Raw genomic sequence first — 16646 nt, 5'->3', positions numbered from 1 at the left:
TTATCCTTGTCTCTGTTGGTCATGTTCCTGTTATGGGCAACACTGGACACAAAGTGGGAATTTACTGGACAGGGTGATTATTCATTACAGCGCTTTGGCCATTCTACAGACATAGCCAATCCTGTTTGTTAATGACTAGATTAGTTTAGTGCTGAGATTTTAACCCGGCTCTCAGTGGTGATGGGATAATGTACAGTAGTGTTCAAAAAAATAGCAGTGACTTTAAAAAAGTGAATAAAGCACAAAATCATTATAATAACTTTTATTTCCATAAATGCAAATGCACTGAAAATACTACACTTTCAATTCTAAATCAAAACATTAACAACATTTAGCCAGTTTGTGTTAATCCTTTACAGAAAGTTAAGAAAAATGAATATTAGGCTGTTCAAAAAAAATAGCAGTGCCAGCATTTTTCTTTAAAAACTAAAAAAATTTATCTACAGTATAACATGAAAAAATGTTTGAGGTTTCACTTTACTTTAAATTACTGAACTAATATTCAGTGGCATAACAATTGTTTCCGAGATCTGTGTTGCATGGAGTCGACCAACTTCTGGTACCTCTAAACAGGTATTCCAGTCCAGTTCTTCTGCAATTTTGGGTTTTGCCTCAAAAAAACGTGTTTCAGACATCAGCCCACAAGTTCTCTATGGGATTGAAGTCAGGGGATTGGGCTGGTCACTCTATTACCTCAATCTTGTTTGTCTGTAACCAAGATGTTTTGGGTCATTGTCATGTTGAAACACCCATTTTAAGGACATTTCTTCTTCGACATAGGGCAACATGATCTCCTCAAGTATTCTGATATATTTAAACTGATCCATGATCCCTCGTATGTGATAAATAGGCGTAACACCATTGTATGATAAACATCCTCATATCATCATTTTGTACCACCATGCTTTACTGTCTTCACAGTGTACTGTGGCTTGAATTCAGTGCTCGAGGGTCGTCTGGCATACTGTCTACGGCCACTAGACCCAAAAAGAACAATTTTGCTTTCATCAGTCCACAAATGTTGAGCCATTTCTCTTTGGACCAGTCAATGTGTTCCTTGGCAAATTTGAACCCATTCAGGACACGTCTTTATCTTAACAACGGGACTTTGCAGGAGTTCTTGCTGGTAAATTGGCTTCACTTAATCATCTTCTGTACTTACTGGTAACTTCAGATGTTCCTTGATCTTTCTGGTGGTGATCATTGGCTGAGCCTTTGCCATTCTGGCTATTCTCTGATCCATTCGAACAGTAGTTCCACGCTTCCTTCTGCGTCTTTCAGGTGTTGGTTGTCACTTTAAGGCATTTTAGCTGAGCAGCCAATAATTTGCTGCACTTCTCTGTATGTTTTTTCCCTCTACAATCAACTTTTTAATCAAAGTACGCTGTTCATCAGAACAATGTCTGGAACAACCCATTTTACCCAGTATTTCAAAAGGAAATGAGCTATGCAACATTTGCCACCCTCCTACATTAAATAAGGGCCAAAATTGACACCCGTTCTTCTGCAGAATGAATGACTTCACCAATTGAACTCCTCACTGCTATTATTTTGAACAACCCCCTTTCAATCAATGCTTCAATTACTCAGAATGAGTGGGATGCATGTCCTAATTGTTAGGTTTGTTTTGTTATCATTACTCTACTACACTTTCAAGTGAATTTTTTGCTATGTAAACAGTGATTTATCAAGTTAATGGTGTTGGACTGCTATTTTTTTGAACACTACTGTAAATGCCAATGGCAATCTTCAGCCCAACCCAAGCACCTCACGTTCTATGAAATATGACATTCAGCTGTTAAATGAGTAATGGCAAATTAAAACTATTAAAGATTCAGTATTATTTACAAACATTTACAAAAATAACATAATATTGTGGGTGTTGCACAGCCCCCTGGGACCTAGGAAACTGGGCTCGGTTCTGGCCTTCGGTCACAAGATCTGCTATGTTCTCCTGAGTCAGTATGTTTTTCCTGGGTAGTTTAATTTCCAGCTATTACTCTGAGGTACGCCCCTGATGTGTGTGAGTGCATGGTTAAGGGTGTGATGTTCTTTAACGGACAGGCATGTTTAAGGCTATGGCTGCCATGCATACTGTTTTCAGCCAGACTTGAGTTTTCGAGGACTCACCATATCTCTAATGAAGTGGTTACTGAAGATTAATGAACGAATAAAGTGATTGCAATTTCCATCATCGTTACTGGGAGTAGTAATAGAAATGGTCAGTGTGACCGAATTTCTGTTATGAAGCGACTTTTCCTTACCGGACAAGCTGTGATGTTCTGAAACCACTGGCTCATGTTGGAACTGTCCTCAATGGTGGTGCATCGTCGCTGCTTCCTGTCCCAGCCACAATATGGGTCTCTGGCATCCAAACACAACCTGAGCAATAACAGAAATAATAATTGGAAAAAATTAAGACAGTGTGTGAAATAAAAACAAACATCTCATCTCAGCATGCTCCTTCTAAATATACAGTCAGTTTCAGATTCAGTCTCGAATGACTTCTCAAGAAAGAACACAAACACATCTTAATATAATCCATCTACAGATTAAAAACCTTTTAACTCATGAAACAGTACAATCATTAGTAAGGCATCATTAAATCCAAATTCTGTAATAAAGTTAATCCACAGGGAACCGGTAGGTAGCAGGAACATGAGGTGGCACAGTGGTGAGGACCACCGCTGCTGTCCCTTTAGCCTAAAACTCATTTTGAACAAGCAGTACAGGTGAAGTTTTTGTGAAGTATTTTAGATCTCACAGTGTTAACATTTGCTAATGCGACAAACTTGCTCATTCTGTGGATCAAGAACTTCAATTAAACTCATTCTCCATTCATGCCAACAGATCAGAGCAAAGTTCTACATTACAGACAGCTACAGGGAAATTTTTACCTCAGTACCCTCCCAAAAACTGCTTTAATTCTTAGAAGCACTCACACTTAAAATGCCATATAAAGAAAAGATAAATAAAAAACAATTAAAACTCTATACCCACATTGTTACATAATCACTCTAACCACCATACGGACTTGTTAAGAAAGCAAATCGACCCACCATTTTGACTTTTAAAGACTATTCGCTAGCCATGATGATAGCCAAAGCAGCTAACATGGCGTTAAGAATTAAACCACAACAACAACAACAACCTGTCTGACATTATGTGAAGACCTCTTTACATTAGATTAACCTTTATCGCATTTTCATCAACCATTTGGCCTTGTCAGGGTGGGCCTATTCCACAGGTGAAGTTTTTGTGAAGTATTTTAGATCTCACAGTGTGTTAACATTTGCTAATGCGACAAGCTTCCCACGACCCTGTCACCGGTTTACCACTGTTCCTTCCTTGGACCACTTTTATTAGATACTGACCACTGCAGACCAAAAACACCCCACAAGAGCTGCAGTTTTGGAGATGCTCTGACCCAGTCGTCTAGCCATCACAATTTGGCCCTTGTCAAATTCGCTCAAATCCTTACGCTTGCTCATTTTTCCTGCTTCTAACACATCAACTTTTAGGATAAAATGTTCACTTGCTGCCCAATATATCCCACCCACTAACAGGTGCAGTGATGAAGAGATAATCTGTGGTATTCACTTCACCTGTCAGTGGTCATAATGTTATGCCTTGTCTGTGTATATCTGTGTGTCTTTTATTGTGTTGTATGAATATTATATGAGTTTCTGTGTAATAAAAAGAGCCATAAGTCATTTCTGCAAAGTAGAAATAGAAAAATAAGGCTTTTCCTTTTTTAGCCATTCTCATTTATAGCCGACGCAGTATGTGGGTAATGTGCACTCACACATTTTTGGGCGCTAAACAAATTACTTTCTAAACTTAAATGTCATTTTTAAAATTATTTTTGTAAATCTTTTAGTCCTTATGTCTCACTGACAGTTACACTAATATTCCGAGCTTATTTGGAAAACACGGTTTCTGCCAGTTAGGGGAAAATAGGGAACAATGACAGTTGTAATTTGTCTAATGACAGCTAATGTTGTACAGAAAGCTCAATTACCCCCAGTCACCAGGAGCAGACTGACAAGTGCTAGGGGCATTAACCTGCAAGCAAATCCGTTTAAGCAAGAAGTGGGTGCCTGTCCTATTAATTACAGTGGAAAAATCTACTCCCATGGACCAGCGGCTCAAAGAGCCAGCCAGCCATGTAAAGCTTTTAAAACTGTGAAAATGCCGCAGCTCAAGGGAAATGCGGATTTGACCGTTTGAACCTGAGACCACTGGACACACATACGGTTTAAAGGTATTCACTGGTCATGACTTTGCTTAGGCATCTGCGAGCTGAGTTACTAAAAGGATTTAAAGGTCTGGACTGAGAGAAGTCAAATGCTATCTGCAATTCCTTCTGCATTTTGTAGTCATCCCGACTGCTCTGCTATTTTAAAATAGCAAACTGTGAATATTTGTGCAAGACAATGCCTTCGTTTTTTGGGAACACGATTCAAATAGCAGCACTGTGCTCCATGGTCCTTGGTTCAATCTCCGCCTTTAGTTACTGCATATGCAAAGCGTCCACATAGGTTTCCTCAATGTATTCTGACTTTTTCCCCCATACTTTCAAGGATCGTTCCTGCCTCATGCTATGTTTCCAGAATGGGCCCTGAATAACTGTGACCATGAACTGAACGGAGCATACATTGAATGTGAATAAATGAATAAAACTGTCAGATACAAAAGGCATGACAGTGTATCTGATGCATTTGTAACGTCTCCGAGTCAGACATGAAATATTACATGCACAAATGAGACTCTTATTAGACTTGTATTATGTAAACTACATGGTTGTTTTGAACACGGCTTGCTGATGGATTACTACAGCACATGGCTTGTTAAATTTTAAACATTACACAAGGCGAAAATGAACCAACAAACAAAACAATGTGGCATGATGGCTGATGGAATGTAACACATCTTATTGACTCCCTGCAAGCTTAATGGATATTGTAAATGGATGGCAAGGGCTATAAAGTTATTTTATAGGCCTTTAAAAAGCTATGATTGAATGGGGAAGGAAAAAAGCTGTTCTGTTAACACCAAATCATTACAACAATTATGGCAGATGGTCATGATTTCTTTTTTGTAGATCCCTCTTGGCTAGGCAACCAATTTAGGCACGGCACATTGTGTCAGGTTTTAGGGTTAAGCTCACATACACCGATCAACCATAACATTAAAACCACCTCCTTGTTTCTACACTTACTCTCCATTTTATCAGCTCCACTTACCATATAGAAGCACTTTGTAGTTTTACAATTACTGACTGTAGTCCATCTGTTTCTCTGCATGCTTTGTTAGCCCCCTTTCATGCTGTTCATTGTGCTGGTATGAGTGGATAAGACACAGCAGCGCTGACGGAGTTTTTAAACAAGCAGTAGCCTAGTGGTTAAGGTACTGGACTAGTAACCAGAAAGTCGCTGGTTCAAGCCCCACCACTGCCAGGTTGCTGCTGTTGGGCCCTTGAGCAAGGCCCTTAACCCTCAATTGCTCACACTGTATACTTTAATGTAAGTCGCTTTGGATAAAAGCGTCTGCTAAATGCTGAAAATGTAAATGTAAACACCTCACTGTCAATGCTGAACTAAGAATAGTCCACCAACCAAAAATATTCAGCCAAAAGCGCCCCGTGGGCAGCGTCCTGTGTCCACTGATGAAGGTCTAGAAGATGACCAACTCAAACAGCAGCAATAGATGAGCGATCGTTTCTGACTTTACATCTACATGGTGGACCAACTAGGTGGGAGTGTCTAATACAGTGGACAGTGAGTGGACATGGTATTTAAAAACTCCAGCAGCACTGCTGTGTCAGATCCACACATACCAGCACAACACACACCAACACACCACCACTATGTCAGTGTCACTGCAGTGCTGAGAATGATCCACCACCTAAATAATACCTGCTCTGTGGTGGTCCTGTGAGAGTCTTGACCATTGAAGAACAGCATGAAAGGGGGCTAACAAAGCATGCAGAGAAACAGATGGACTACAATCAGTAATTGTAGAACTACAAAGTGCTTCTATATGGTAAGTGGAGCTGATAAAATGGATAGTGAGTGTAGAAACAAGGAGGTGGTTTTAATGTTATGGCTGATTGGTGTACAATACAACTTAAAGCTTTACATACACTTGGTTGCTTCATGCACCTTATACTGATGTATACTGATTTTATTAACATGTACTTACAATTGAAGTCAATATGATTAGTAGGTTTGTTACAATTATTATACAGCTGCCTAATCACAATAATTTTAGATAATTATAATTTAAAAAATGTCCATGATAAATTCTTAGATTTAGTTTCACAATGCTCAGTTTTACATATAAATCTACAAACGTGAGGCTCATTAATAAGTACTTAAAAATAATAAAATTAAGTTATTTGAAATTAAAATGACCTAGAACTGAATTCATGGCCGCTCAGTGGCACAGCATGCCACTGTGGCTACCACAAAGCACTGAGGACAGAAAGATCCCAATTAAAATCAAATTAAAAATAAATAAAATTAATTTCTGTGAAAAAACTTGGCATGTCTTTTGGGTTTTCTTTACACACACTCACCTACCAAAACATGCAGACAGTGGATTGGCTACTGTTAATAAGAAATGCCTCTTTTCCAGGTGGCACAGCGGAATCTTCCGCTAGCACACCAGCGTGAGATTCTGAACTCCTCGGTTCAAAACTCACCGTTGCCACCGGTTGGATGGGCGCCATCTAGCGGGTAAAATTGGCAGTGCCTGCAGCGGACATGTCTCTGCTAGGACGGGATGACCGGACTATGTAGGTGGGGTCTGCAAATGCTGTGTAAGGACCCTGATTGGCATATAGAGATGTCTATAAAATTTTTTATTTCATATCAAAACTACTTAGAACTGCATTTATGGCAGCACAGAGGTACAACATGCAGTGTGGCTACCACAAAGCACTGGGGACGGAAAGATCCCAATTAAAGCTTCAACTTCTGTGAAAAATTTAGCATGTTCTATGGGTTTTCTTTACACATACTCATCTAATAAAAACATGCAAAGGCGGATTGGCTACTGTTAATAAGAAATGCCTCTTTTGATGATAACGCAAATAGGTAAGTGATGCCCTGACTTTTGGCCAGCATTTCTAAATGTCCACTGCCTCCACTGCCTTGATCTAAATGTCCACTGTCTCCACTGCCTTGATCTAAATTTTTTTACAGCATGTTTGATCTGCTTATGGACAAATAAACAGCATTTTTCTGTTAAATAAGAAAATTAAATTAATTATGCTCTGCCCATTAATTCTGCATCTTAAAAGCTGATTGGATGGTGGATGACTCTTTGCTGTTCCTATGAACAGACACCTGTTTGAAAAACCCTTTAATGAGTTATCACAAGTTAGCCAGAACTTGAGGGATCAAGGCCAAGATACAAAGTGAAGAAAATGGTTTCAATATTGTTAGCTTGCAAAAAGCAGAGTCAGATAAAAGCCAAACATTTTTGCAGCAGTAATACATTCCTTCACTTTCTTACTCTCTTTCCTTTTTTTTTTGTCCAATTTCCTGCCCCTAGACTCCCTCCAGTGCTGGGCTGAGTGCTTCAGCAGGCTGCACTGTCATGAGCTCTTAACCAGGGTGTTTTTACACCCTGCTGAAGAGCTGGCAGCAATACGTTGTGAATATTCTTGTCCATGGATTTCCTTCCAAGTCCTGAAGTAATGCTCTGTTCTCAGTGACAATTCTGACCTTCTACAGACACATGTAAAAGGACTGAAGTCAGAAAAAATCTGTTTACATGAAAATGTTATATGGTGGTTTCTTTGGCACACCCCTAACCCAGACCTAACCTATAATGGTGTTAAATAGCCCACATTTCTACACTGAACTAAACTGGTGTAGTTTCAATATTCTATAAACTTTTCACTATTTTGCCCCATTGCATGCATCACATTCCTAATTAGTTTATCTTTACAAATGCAGTTAAGTTGGTCATAAAACATGAAGTTATTTCTGTGTACTTTTGTTAGTTAAATAATCAACTACATTAACAAACCAGTGCGCTCAGGTGGTGCAGCGGTAAAATATGCTAGCATACCAGAGCTGACATTTCGAATTTGTTCGGTTCGGCAGGCTGGACGCTACATGAACAATGATTGGCTAGTGTTCAAGGGCAGGGTGCCGGAGAAGATTCCTCATAACTGATGCAAGTACGACCTCTGGGAGATGAGGGATAATGCATTGATCAGGGTGTGGCTCTCCGTACACAAAGCTGATCCACATATGAACTTGCCTTGTGCAGGTGAAAAGATGCAGTCGGCTACTGCACACGAGTCGGAGGGTGTGTGTGTCAGTCTCGGCTTACTTCAATCAGGGTGGATATCAACATCAGTAAAGTAAAAGGATAATATAATAGGGTTATTGGATACGACTATATTGGAGGGAAAATTAGTGGGGAAAATGCCAAAAAAACCCTTTAGTTTGTCTAAAATAAAAACTTAACTGCAAACTGCATCCAAAACTACAATGTACACTGCATAACATCATGCTATCATCAAATATAAAGAGAAAACCTGTAAAGTAAAAAGATATAACAGATACCTCAGCCTGCATTAAAGGTATATTTTATTCATAATAGGTGGCTCTAGCTGGCGTTATGCATAAGCCTGTATTAAGTTTATATATATATATATATATATATATATATATATATATATATATATATATACTGTATATATATATATATATATATATATATATACTGTATATATATACATATACATATATACAGTATATATATATATATATATACACACACCGACCAGGCATAGCATTATGACAACTGACAGGTGAAGTGAATAACACTGATTATCTCTTTATCACAACAGCTGTTAGTAGGTGGGATATATTAGGCAGTAAGTGAACATTTTATCCTCAAAGTTGATGTGTTAGAAGCAAGAAAAATATGCAAGCGTAAGGATTTGAGCCAGTTTGACAGGGGCCAAATTGTGATGGCTAGACGACTGGGTAGGAGCATCTCCAAAACTGCAGCTCTTGTGGGGTGTTTTTGGTCTGCAGTGGTCAGTATCTATCAAAAGTGGTCCAAGGAAGGAACAGTGGTAAACTGTAAACAGGCTCATGGGCGGTCAAGGCTCATTGATGCTTGTGGGGAGAGAAGGCTGGCCTGTGTGGTCCGATCCAACAGACGAGCTACTGCAGCCTTTAGGCTAGAGTCTGAGTCGAGCCACGAGTCTTTAGGCTAGAGTCCGAGTCGAGCCACGAGTCTTTAGGCTAGAGTCCGAGTCGAGTCACGAGTCTTTAGGCTAGAGTCCGAGTCGAGTCACGAGTCTTTAGGCTAGAGTCCGAGTCGAGTCACGAGTCTTTAGGCTAGAGTCTGAGTCAAGTCACGAGGCAATATAATATACACAAAACATATATTGCAAGTGTAGCGTAGAAAAAACAAACAATATATACGTTCAGATAAAAAAAACAACAACAGATTAGCAACTGTATTTTGCCGTTTTACTTAGTGCCTTTACTTTCCTAGGTACCAGTTAAAAGCTTAAACTGACGTTTTGTTTTCATTGCAAATTACGGCACAGCGGCCAAAATACAAAACACAGCAAAATATCCATAATAATGCTTACCTTACCTTCCAGATGCTATTAAATTTATAACCATGTGTCCCATTAGCAATATAATCCATTATTTTGTAAATGTGCTTATAATTAAAAACCTCCAAACCTTTTCCCGGTTGTGAAGTAAAACACTCGTTAGAAAGCCAATCAAGCGTTTCATTGACAATCATCTGTGTGACGCTGCAAACTAAATACATTGATTGGTTCAGAAAAATCATTTCTGTTCTTAAAATCATTAACACCAATTCTGTAGGCGCGTTCCATTCACATTATATGTTACTGTTAGTGCACTACATAGGGTATTCCACCATTTTAAGTAGGGAGTGACGCTTCATCACTTCGCCGGAAGCTGGAACATTTACCCATTGCGTGTATTGTGGGTTAAGACAGCTGGAGCGTTATTAGAGAGCAGAAAATGACACGATCAGAATGATGTCGGATCATATATAGAGTATATATATAATTGTCACACGTAACTAATGTCACTGACTTTTGCTGTTCAGAAGTCATTTTTTGCGAGTCACGAGTCGAGTCCAAGTCATTTGAAACGAGTCAGAGTCGAGTCTAAAGTCGCTGTGTGTCCATCTCTGCTCTATAGAAAATAGCAGCAAGGTGGTTTTGCCACTTCTCATGTGAAGGCGCCTTTACTGAACGGAATGTGGTATTCCAAGATCAAGCATCTCCACGATTAAGAAGCATAAGGAAACATAAAGGTGAAGTGCAGGTTTTGTTGTATTTTTTATTGATTTTTAACTGTTTTTAATTGTATTTCAGTTTTTTATATTATATTTGTGTTATTCTCAGTATATAAGTGTCAAAAACAACCCCATTATTTTATATGAAATATTTTAAATTTTACCTAAAATTTATGAAGTTCCACAAAACCATGGAACGGATTAACAGGTTTCCCCATACATCCTTATGGGAAAAAATACCTTGAAACTCAACGCCTTTTAAACTCAATGCCACTCCCAGAACCAATTGGCGTTAAGTTTCAAGGTACCACTGTATTTTGTTATTTACATATTGAAAACTGATTGGTGTTTGTATGTTATTTACTCAACGATAAAACTGCAACAGTAACCGTCTTTGCAAGGTGCGAAATCCATTCAGTGTGTCTGATGCTTTGTGGCTAGAATTATAGGTTTGTCTTAAAGTCAATGAACTGAAAATAAGCTATCCACATCAGAGGGTATGGGGAAACCCAGGGGAAAGCTTTTAAAACCATTTGTGGTTTACCAAGCAAATCATGTGGTTGGGCTGTTTATGTTCTGCCCTTGAGTTTAAAAAAATGAGAACACACTGTTTTGCACATGAGGTACACACCTCATGTATACCTCGTCCACATGTTTTTAATAAAACATAATACAAAGACTAGATTTTTAATCTATACACCATACCTCTTCTTAAAAGTTATATTAGCTTTGCTAAAATGACTGAATCCTTCACAGAAGTGGAATACAGATGGGCTAATCTGGCTGCTGCCATGAGGTAATATGCTGCACTTGATCGACCGACACAGTCATCTGAACGCAGTAAATTGTTTCATTTCAATTGCCCCTCATTGCTGCTTTGTTCTGCACTCTTAGCAAGATCCTGTGGGTGAGCAGAGTCCGTCATTCAGTAGGGTTCTGTTCCAATTTCTAATCCATCCCTGCATCAACATCCACATCATTCCCCCCAAAAGAACACTCTCTCTAAACCTCTCTAATACTCAGTGTATCAGATTGATGTGGCCAAGCAGCTTTGCTGGCATTGTTTTCTGCCCAAACAGCAGCCCAAGTAGAATAAATTAGTTTTGTGCTGGACAAGAGTAAGCAGAAAGTAGTGTACTTGAGGTTAATTGAAAATACGCAGGCCCAAAGACAGGAATGAAAACTTCTCTAATATCTAATTAGCAGTACATGAATATCAAAAGAGCCCGAGTTAATTACACCACACTGGGCTGAACATAAGCCAGTTTTTTGGTTTTGCTTAGAACTTTTGTTTTCTTTTTTTAACCAATAATAAAAGCCAAAAATACAAAAGAATTATTCTGTTTACCTTGGCACTTGTTTTTTAATTAATGAAAAGTGTGAGTGAATAACTGAATGTGTAATGCTAGGTTCACACTACACGACTTTCAAGGTGTTCAGATCGCTGTACAGTTTACACTACACTACTTGATCTCTTGTCATCGGGAGTCTTTTAAATCATGGTTTTAACACTACATGACTGATCAGTGATAGGGGATCATACACTACACCATCTATCTACAGGAGGAATCACAGATGGATCTGTCTGGTCTCCCAAACTAACTAAGTGACAAGGGGTTTAATGATACGATAAGTCACAAATACTGTACAGCTTGTGTGTATGCCAGTGTATTCTGATAAAAACTACACTGAACAGCCATAACATTATGACCACCTTGTTTCTACAATCACTGTCCATTTTATCAGCTCCACTTACCATAGAGGCACTTTGTAGTTCTACAATTACTGACTGTAGTCTATCTATGTCTCTGCATACTTTTTTAGCCTGTTTTCACCCTGTTCTTCAATGGTCAGGGCCCCCACAGGACCACCACAGAGCAGGTATTAATTAGGTGGTGGATCATTCTCAGCACTGTAGTAACAATGAAATGGTAATGTCACTGTCCACTCTATTAGACACTCCTAACTAGTTGGTCCACCTTGTAGATGTAAAGTCAGAGACGATCGCTCATCGATTGCTGCTGTTTGAGTTAATCATCTTCTAGACCTTCATCAGTGGTCACAGGACGCTGCCCATGGGGCGCTGTTGGCTGTGTATTTTTGGATGGTGGACTATTCTCAACCCAGCAGTGACAGTGAGGTGTTTAAAAACTCCATCAGCGCTGCTGTGTCTTATCCACGCATACCAGCACAACACACACTAACACACCACCACCATGTCATCGTCACTGCAGTGCTGAGAATGATCCACCACCTAAATAATACCTACTCTGTGGTGGTTCTGACCATTGAAGAACAGGGTGAAAGCAGGCTAAAAACGTATGTAGAGAAACAGATGGACTACAGTCAGTAATTACAGAGCTACAAAGTGGAGCTGATAAAATGGACAGTGAGTGTAGAAACAAGGAGTGGTCATAATGTTATGTTATTTTTCTTGAGTCTGCGAATGATCGGCGTATCGAGTCATTGAACAGTTCACACATAACATCTGAGAGCCGATTTTCAAGTCCTGAGTGAACGCTGATTTGCCTCCAAGCTGCCACATCTAGCGGCGACCTCTCGGCGAGCGAAAATCAGGGCACAAATCGTGTATTGTGAACTAGGCGTAAGTGGTTAGTATGGAAAGACTGTTAAAATGCTCCTGCACAGCAACTATATTGACCTATTCACTTACACAATACAGCTGATTAGCAAACATTACCAAAGCCACAAACTTGTCTAGTAACACAGGACTTGATTTGTCTGCTTTGTCCTTGAGGTCTGGTCTGATTATTCTCAGCTGTTAGGTATTAAACAGGCTTTGCTACTCTGATGTTCTTCTATTTGACATCCTCATCACCCCCTCTCTCTTGACGTGTGGAAGTAGGATGTATGTGTTCCTTATTTAAAACAGATAGCTTTCTCAGCATAATTCTCTCCTTGTAAAACACACACAACGTCTCCCTCGTTCTCACCTTCACCAACGCACACACAGCTGACAAAGCATCTGTTTCGACCCCTTTGCCAAATTGAGCTTGACTTACGTCTCCCACCTCGGACGGGCATCGTCTGATTGAAAGCTCTGATAAAATACATAGGGCCTCTGAGTCAGGGGAGTGTTCTTTTCACTCCATCGGTCACATGGGTGGATGGATTTCATTTGCAATTACAGATTCATGGCATTATTCTAAAGCTGGAAAGGTAGGAGCCCATGCCATACCATTATTCTGTGAAAGGAGCTATTCATAGTCCTTAACTTGATTTAGTGTAACTCGAAACCTTCAGCCAAAAGTAAACACTGTCCTTCACAGCAAAAAAGCTAACTGAGGTGGATTAAATAAGTGCTGACTTTGAAAGTAAACACAGATTAGTTAACATTTCTCTGTGGTTTTTGTTATGGTTTAGGTATGACAAGGCTGTGCTTACTGTTCTGTTGTGTAGCTGGAGCATCTTGCCAGAGGAATCTTCACCACTCGGTCATTCAGGCCGACAAAAAGAGTCCTGTCGCCATGGAGAATCTGGAGACTCAGAATGGGTTCTTTTACGCCAGGTGGGTGGAGCTGCATCTCCTCCAAATAGCAGCCTTGCAAACTCTTGTTGGTGGTAGCCAGAGCTTTTAGAATGGTCCCATACTCTGATTTTGCAGGGGGACAGCATTAAAATAAGGATGCAAAATGTAAATGCTAATACAACATATAAATGCAGACTTAATTAATTATATTTACAGGGTTACGAGGGTTCTTCAAAAAGTTTCCTCACTTTTTTAAGTCGTCACCTTTTTTTCTATAGCACATTTAAAAGTCAGTGTGTGTCAACCAAAGTGCTGTACATTAAAATATATAGGTATAAATACCACTTAACTATGCAACATTTAACAAATCATTAACATACATACAAAATAATATACATACGCACCAACATATAAACATATAAATCAAATAAAACCACTAAAAAAAAGATGGCTATGACAACCCAACAAATATTAAAAACTTATTCATTAAGAGGACTCAAATGCCAAAGAAAACAAATTAGTTTTTAAATTTAACTTAAAGGCATCTTTTGTGGGGGATTCCTTTATGAAAAGTGGAAGACTATTCCAGAGTCTTGGGGCAGCTACAGAAAAGGCCCTGTCACCCTGACTTAACTCTATATTTTCTATATTAAGAATTTCAAGAACAAATTACATCCATTTTCTACATTTTCTGATGCATTTTTCCCAGCATCATCTCAACTTATTAATGCCATAAACAAAAAATGATCTTGGTTGAGTGTGTAGCCACTGATGCACCGCTGCTTTCAGATCATCATCACATGAAAATCTTCTTCCCCTTAAAGCTTCTTTAAGTGGAGGTGGAAATCAGATGGCGCTAAATCCGGACTATAAGCTCTCTCTCAGTCTCTCAGACACGACCAATTACTACTACTCCCGCCCTCACAGTTTCCAACTTTTTAAAGATCCCTATTAAAAGCTACCCTAATTTTTTTTAATGCAGTTTCCCCTTTTTCTCCCGATCTTTACCGCATCCAATTTACACCCAATTGCGTTATGCTTCCTCTCTACTGGTGCTGATCCCCGCCCCTATTAAGGAGAGCGAACTGACACACGCCCCCTCCGACACGTGTGCATCTTTTCACCTGCACGAGGCGAGTTCATATGCCAATCAGCTTTGTGTATAGAGAGCCAGACCGCTCAGTTATGAGGTGTCCCTTTCCAGCTTGTCCTACCCTGTGAACAACAGCCAATCATACCAACTTTTTAATTCCATCAGCAAAATGTTCTTGGTTGAGCGCGTAGCCACTGATGCACCGCTGCTTTCACATCATCATCACATGAAAATCTTCTTCCCCTTAAAGCTTCTTTAAGCGGGGGTGGAAATCAGATGGCGCTAAATCTGGACTATAAGCTCTCTCTCAGTCTCTCAGACACGACCAATTACTACTCCTCCCGCCCTCATCGTTTCCAACTTTTTGAAGATCCCTCGTAAAAGCTACCTGAAATTTAATATAACTATATCGCACAAACAATAGACTTCAGGGTTTGCTTACCTGTTCCAATGTACATGACATGGTAAAGGGTGTCTTGGCCCTGCACAATGTCAACCACCAGCTTGGAGAAGCGTATGTTGTCCTGCCACACAAGTGGGTCAACAGACACTGGCTGTACCACGTCATTCATGAGATACAGCCTCTGGGCATCCTGCAGGCTGCGCTCGGTTAGGCCTTCATTGGGCCCCTCATCTTCAATAGTGCCACACTAGAACATTTCAAAGTAAATTAGCTTGATAATGTTGTTAACAACACACCCATACATACACATATACACCGATGAGGCATAATATTATGACCACTTCCTAATATTGTTTTGGTCCTCTTTTTGCTGCTAAAACAGCCCTGACCCGTCATGGCATGGACTCCACTAGACCCCTGAAAATGTGCTGTGGTATCTGGCACCAAGATGTTAGCAGTAGATCCTTTAACTCCTGTAAGTTGCAAGGCGGGGCCTCCATAGATAGGACTTGTTTGTCCAGTACATCCCACAGATGCTCGATTGGATTGAGATCTATGCAGCCCCATACGCAACAAACTGTGATGCACTGTGTGTTCTGACACCTTTCTATCAGAACCAGCATTAACTTCCTCAGCAATTTGAGCTACAGTAGCTCGTCTGTTGGATCGGACCACACGGGCCAGCTTTCGTTCCCCACGTGCATCAATGAGCCTTGGCTGCCCACGACCCTGTCGCCGGTTTACCATTGTTCCTTCCTTGGACCACTTTTGATAGATACTGACCACTGCAGACCAAAAACACCCCACAAGAGCTGCAGTTTTGGAGATGCTCTGATCCAGTCATCCAGCCATCACAATTTGGTCCTTGTCAAACTCACTCAAATCCTTACGCTTGCTCATTTTTCCTGCTTCTAACACATCAACTTTGAGGATAAAATGTTCACTTGCTGCCTAATACATCCCACCTACTAACAGGTGCTGTGATGAAGAGATAATCAGTGTTATTCACTTCACCTGTCAGTGGTCGTAATGTTATGCCTAGTCGGTGTATGTCACATTTCATACAAACAATCATTAAAAGGCTTATTTCAGTATCCCAAAACTGTTTTGTTAACAATGAAAAACTTGTGTATTGTGTAAATACAAGAGTAAACAAGAGTCACATCAATCTTGGTTTTCTTTTCTTGTACACTATATTTAATTTCATTTATTGAATTTAGCAGACACTTGTATCCATGAGAAGCAACTGAAGGTCAGGGTCTTGCAACAGTGGCAATCTGACAGTGGTGGTGCTTGAACCTTCTGATTACTAGTCTTGAACCTTGACCGCTGAGCTACCCCTG

At 39.8% G+C, this 16646-nt stretch overlaps 1 protein-coding gene across 1 annotated transcript in view; it reads right to left on the bottom strand.

Moving 5' to 3' along the window:
* Positions 1-16646, bottom strand: part of sema5ba (sema domain, seven thrombospondin repeats (type 1 and type 1-like), transmembrane domain (TM) and short cytoplasmic domain, (semaphorin) 5Ba) — a 269710-nt gene that overhangs the window by 35473 nt on the left and 217591 nt on the right. Inside the window, exons 11-13 of the mRNA XM_063005942.1 lie at positions 15343-15550; positions 13723-13930; positions 2265-2382 (exon numbers count right to left, since the gene is read on the bottom strand). Coding sequence (XP_062862012.1) covers positions 2265-2382; positions 13723-13930; positions 15343-15550 — 534 coding nt within the window. The remainder of the gene's footprint in view (positions 1-2264; positions 2383-13722; positions 13931-15342; positions 15551-16646) is intronic.

This window comes from Trichomycterus rosablanca, chromosome 12 (genome assembly GCF_030014385.1).
Source record: "Trichomycterus rosablanca isolate fTriRos1 chromosome 12, fTriRos1.hap1, whole genome shotgun sequence".
Taxonomy (NCBI): Eukaryota; Metazoa; Chordata; class Actinopteri; order Siluriformes; family Trichomycteridae; genus Trichomycterus; species Trichomycterus rosablanca.
The sequence above is the reverse complement of the archived record's forward strand: the minus strand, read 5'-3'. Positions and strand labels throughout refer to the sequence as shown.